This window comes from Camellia sinensis, chromosome 3 (assembly GCF_055761805.1).
Source record: "Camellia sinensis isolate YWXY chromosome 3, ASM5576180v1, whole genome shotgun sequence".
Taxonomy (NCBI): domain Eukaryota; kingdom Viridiplantae; phylum Streptophyta; class Magnoliopsida; order Ericales; family Theaceae; genus Camellia; species Camellia sinensis.
Window position 1 is genome coordinate 64316506 of NC_138963.1, and position 6149 is coordinate 64322654.

Consider the following 6149-nt stretch of genomic DNA (forward strand, 5'->3'; position numbering starts at 1 on the left):
TTGTAGGTAGGTTGTGTGATTGTATTTAAAACTTGTGGGACTGAGTTGTTGGCAGAAAATGTGTGCCGTTGATGTGCACGTAGTAACAGAAATTGGGTGTCGAAAGTTGAAAGATATTGATGTATAAGCATGGTATATTTGCGAAAATTATAGTCATGGAAAAGATGGAAAACGACACGACTATGCGCCGCATGATGGTTACCCGGACAAAATTGAAAATGGTCCAAACATGGTTGTTAGCAAGCAATTATGTGCTGTATTTATTATTTGTGTGTAATGTTTGCGGATGTGGTCACATCACGATAAAATGTTGCAACTACACATTGAATTATGGCGTATGTGCTGAAATTAATTGCACTACAATACGAAGCAGATATAAATAATACAGTGAAGAGGTAAACAGAATAACGCATCAAAAATAAAATTGTTCATTAACTCTTCTGTCTGAATGACGGCATATGGAATTGTGGAACATCCACTTATTTAATAAGAAAACTGTGAAAGTTTAATGTAAAAAATACGAATCAGCGAATTATGTGTAGAAGCTAAATTGGTTCCTTGCACGTTTTCCTGTTGTGGTTACCCATGCGTTGACAACGACCACACCGAATTTGTTGGACTTGTTCCCCTTTGGAAAGCATGCGTTTCTTCTTGGGCCTTCCCAGTGGGCGTTTGACAGCGGGGGGATGTATGACAAAATCTGCGGAGTCAAATTGTGGTTTCTCTACAGTTGGGATGGGGGTTATGTTTTGTGCATATGAATTCTGGTACTCAGCCACATGGTAGTAGGGAATAACTAACTGGTACAGGTCTAGACCACTGTTTCGGATTGCCACGACTGCATGAGCACATGGAAAGTCGTTGATTTGCCACTTGAAACAAGAACATGTACGTCTGCCAACATCGACCATGACGGATGGAAAAGAGTGAACCTCGTACACGTCATCGTTTGATTGGCTTACGAGCCACGATTTACCTTTGTTGTACGCTTTGACCAACCGAGCTTCCATTTTGGGACAAATAACACCTGCCCATGCATTTGCCTTACGTCTCCGTTTTGCCATCTGGCGCATAATTTTTCCCCGGATACTATCAATCATTTGAGTTATTGGTAGGTGGCGTGCTTCCCGTATCCATGAGTTAAATGATTCAATGGCGTTGGAACTCATCTCACCGTACCGTTAACCTCTGCTTTTGAAGAAGGATGAAATGTGTTAGTCAAAAAAATACGCAATGCGCATGCATGATACAGGAAAGATGTACTATAGGAATGTAGTGTGTGTGCGGGAAAGAAAGGAAGTAATTACGTACTGGAAGTAAGCATTCGCCCAGTAATGTGGGGGTAAATCTTTTAAGAAAATAGGCACAACCTTACGTCCACATTTTGTGAACTCTTCCATACTCTGGTTGAATGCAGCCACAGTCGGAGCATACGCACAGGCACGAAATTTAGCCAACATCACAGACCGGTATGAACTATTCACATAACGTAACTTGTCTTGCAAGTTACGCTGCAAATGTTGTAAGCAAAACGCATGCTTCGCTATGGGGAATATGATGGGTATCAATTCTAGTAAGCCCGCATGTCGGTCAGAGACAAATGTAAGTGTTCTTTGCCAGTTTACCACGTTTGCGAGGTGTCCCAAAAACCAAGCCCAATTTGTGGTGTTTTTAGAATCAACAATCTCAATGGCCACAGGGAATAAACCTGCATTTTTTATTTGTTTGTCAAATAACCAATCTGTGAAAACATAAATTATGAACAAGTGTTATGACGGTCTCCCCAATGTGGAACAAAAAGTGTCCTTCCTAGCAACAATGTAAGTACATTTGCCCCACATAAATATAATATATAAATAATTACCACATAATAATACCTTGGTTGCCATCATTCGCAGTTGCGGCTAGCAAGTTCCCCTTGAATTTTCCTTTTAGAAAAGTCCCGTCCAAGAAAAGCAATGGGCGACAATGGTTGAACCCGTCGATGCATGCTTTGAATGATATGAAATACCGTATGAAACGGTAGTTTTGTTCATCATATTCAATGTTGATGTAACTCCCAGGATTATTTTCCATTACTACGCTACTATACCATCGTAGTTGGTCAAATGAAATGGAGTGTGCACCGAACATTTCACCACGAGCTTTTTCTACACCTAACCATGCAACTCGGTAACTAACCTCCAATCCGTAATCTTTTTTCAAGTCATACACAACATCAGTAGGCCTTGCGAGTGGTTTATCACGTACTCGTTCACAAATAACATCGGACACCAGATCGGAACCAGCCCTAGGGTTTTTGGGGGTCCGTACAGCAACACCACAAATGTGCTCGCTGTTCCACTTACGAAGGTAGAAAAATCCATTGGCATGCAATACACGTGCATGTACCAACCACATGCATCCTCTCGATTCTCTCATCGTACATACAGTTGTGATTCGAACATAATCGTTCTTCACAAATTTGAAGCGAAAGCCACACTCAACCGCATACTTGCAAAGAACATTTCGAAATTCAGATGCTCCACCTTGAAAACTTTGACCAACATGTTGAATCCCATTAGCCCATGGAGCAGACAAAAAAACCTTATCAATGTGAGGGTAGAAATTTTCCAATAAATCTTGTTCGTCATCCATGTCCGAATCATCACACACCCCCACTGTGTGACACGGGACAGTCTGCAGATTATGAACCGGGCTGCTAGCATTGTCAGCGTCACGTGACTCTTGTAAATGAATGATGACATCGATGCATTGCAGACGGAAAGACCGTGCAAGAGATACCATGTTTTCCACATCGACATCATTATGTAATATGAAATTGTTATAACCTGGTATCTTGAAGAACAAACACACTTGGGCCGGTGTTAACCCAGAAAACTTTTCGCACGCACAATTAACCATGTCATCAAACCGAAATGGAGCTTGCAAATTAATTGTGGCATTAACATTTCCATAACAACAAATTAACATAACCTGTGTGTCCATCCCCCTAACAAGATTAACACGTGCTTCATTAGGACCAGAAAAACCCTAAACAATACACACCCACACTAGAAAATATGCACCTACACTAGAAAACCCACAAAACACTAGAAAACCAAAACAATACACACCCACACAAGAGAAAATTCGAACAACAACACATACGTCTGTAACACAAAAAACAACCCCCAAAAATGCAGCACACAACCCCCTCACCCCACTTGCTGAATAGAACCCCCCTTACACCAACACGTAATGCGGCATGCACCCACAACGGAAGCAATTCAAAAAACAGAGCATACCAGCCTAACACAAAAAAATCACCCCAAAAAATGCACCACATAACCCCCCACCCTCACCTGTTGTCGTTCAATCAAAAACACCAAACCATACAAAACTGCAAATGCTATACAAATAAGAAGACATACCTTTCAACCAACGGGGAATCGACTTTCGTTAAAATTTCTGAATCAGTCCGTCACACAGCCACCGTAAATCACCGACCCACACCACTAACCCTAAAGTCGCATAGGCTGAAACGTCTCCACAGGTAACATTGAAATATCAACTGTTATACCCACAAAATCTCAAGACCCACGTGATCCCCCAACAGAATATGGAAACATAACAATAATGGGTAAAACTATCCACACAGTTGCACCAAATATGGAAAATAGGATCAACAAGTAACAAACTTCCCCACTGATAGGACTTACCCGAACAAAAGAATAAAATTGGGACTAATTGGTTTAAGAGTTTGTGAAATAGGATTTATTGGTAAATTTTCCTATTTTTTATTATGAGAAATATGTGATTGCAGTTAGATAGCATTAAAAAAAATGTGATTTGTATGATTGGAGTTATCTCCTTTTGTTTATAATTTGATTTTTTTTAATATGATTTTTTAATATAATTGTTATCATCCCAATTAATGAAAATTAAACGATATGTATATAATTTGTTTGTAGAGATATTAATTTATGTTTTTTCAAATATTTTGTAGGTTTTATATTTTCGAATACTTGGGTACATCGAACAAATTGATGTTGACAACCTTGGGATTGATTTGTGCAAAAGTTGCTATCAAAAAGTTGAATATCATTATAGTCACATTGTTTGCAGTCACTGCCTACATGATGATATTGATATTATAACAAGGTAATTTTCTTTAGGTAAATAATTACTATGTACAATAATAATTCAAACTTAACAAGTGCTTTAATTTTTTATTAGGTACAATAGTTCCTTTTAACAAGTGTCCTTTTTTTTTTTGGTTGATAAGATACAATGTTAACCCTGTGGTCAAAGATAGTACTGGTTCAATAAATCTCACTGTTCAAGATAAACGGGCAGAGTTTATTTTGCGATGTCAACTATCATATTTGAAGAATATGAGATCAAAGGTAGGAAATTATAAAATTTATTATAAATAACTTAGGCCTTGTTTGGCATGATCTAACACATCACTATCCTATTTAAGTCGTATCATCTTATTTAAGTCACATCACCTCTCTAACACATCACCAACTCATACCCAACCCATATTTCATAAAAAGTCAAAAAGTACACTTATTTAGATCATGCCAAACCACCCATTGTTCTTACTTTTTCAAACACAAAGTTATAATTCCAAAATTTTATGGGATAATGGCGTTAGAATGATTAAATATTATATTTCGTCATACCAAGACCGTACCTATGCATTTATCATACCTCTACCAACAATGCCACGTCAACTAGATTGTGCATCGTGCATAACCTTTGTTTTAAATATAGATTGGTCTGAAGAATGTCTATACCTTTCATAAAGTAAAAAAAAAACATGTAAGTATAACGTTTTTACTTTATAACATTTTATAAATACATAATATATGTGTTGTTCATTAATTATAATACTAACCATAATGTTGACAATGCAGGAATGCTGATGGAAGGCTCACAATAATTTAGATTTTAGTTATTTTTTGTTTTACTTATTCAGTGAATTTCGAACAAATGTAATAAATTCTTATTTTTATTACTTTAATTATGCAATGTCAATATTTTCTTTTAAAATTACATATATTTTATGCTAACAATTTAAAAATATGTTTGACATAACTATGAATGATTTTTTTAAAAAAAGTTTAATCCCGTGCATAGCACGGGTGATATGCTATTTATCTATATATATGAATTGTGATTTTTAAATATTTTCTTTCTTTTTTTTAAATGTCTTTTTTTCCCTTTTTTATATTATATTAAAGTTTAATATTTTGATAATAATCATATGTGTTGGATTTTTCAAGGAATTAAATGTCTTATTTTTTATTATATTATAATAAAGTTTAATATTTTGATAAAAATCATATGTGTTGGACTTTTCAAGAAATTTTTTTTATGCTTGTTCCTAATGCATTAAAGTGTTATTATGAGGGATAATAATCATATGTGTTGGGACTTTTTAAGGAATTCATATGTGTTGGATTTCAAAGAATTTTTTTATGCTTGTTCTTAATGCATTAAAGTGTTGTTATGAGGGTAAGACTTGGGAGTTGGAAGAAGTTAATAAAATGCTAAGATTTTTTTTTTAAATCAAAAAATCAGGAAATTTAGATTGGGAGATTGGAGCTCTCACAAGACTTGGGGTTAAAAACCCCCTTTTGCTTAATATATAGTACTAGCATATCACCCGTGCTATGCACGAGATTAAATTTAAAAAAAAAAAAAAACCATTCATGGTTATGTCAAATATATTTTTAAATTGTTAGCATAAAATATATGTAATTTTAAAAGAAAATATTGACATTGCATAATTAAAGTAATAAAAATAAGAATTTATTACATTTGTTCGAAATTCACTGAATAAGTAAAACAAAAAATAACTAAAATCTAAATTGTTGTGGGCCTTCCATCAGCATTCCTACATTGTCAACATGATAGTTAGTATTATAATTAATGAACAATACATATATTATGTATTTATAAAATGTTACAAAGTAAAAATGTTATACTTACATTTTTTTTTTTTTACTTTCTGAAAGGTATAGACATTCTTCAGACCAATCTATATTTAAAACAAAGGTCACGTACGGTGCACAATCTAGTTGACGTGGCATTGTTGGTACAGGTATGATAAATGCATAGGCACGGTCTTGGCATGACGCAATATAATCTTTAATCAT

The 6149-nt window shown here is 35.2% G+C and overlaps 1 protein-coding gene across 1 annotated transcript; it reads right to left on the reverse strand.

Moving 5' to 3' along the window:
- Positions 1–545: 545 nt before the first annotated feature.
- On the reverse strand, positions 546–1064 carry LOC145821567 (uncharacterized). The gene has a single exon (XM_082918093.1). It carries the CDS (start codon positions 1062–1064, stop codon positions 546–548), a length of 519 nt encoding a protein of 172 aa, XP_082774219.1.
- Positions 1065–6149: the final 5085 nt, after the last annotated feature.

Excerpts from the sequence above, each read along its gene's own strand:
- LOC145821567 (XM_082918093.1), bottom strand. The coding sequence starts at position 1,064 with ATGGCAAAACGGAGACGTAAGGCAAATGCATGGGCAGGTGTTATTTGT.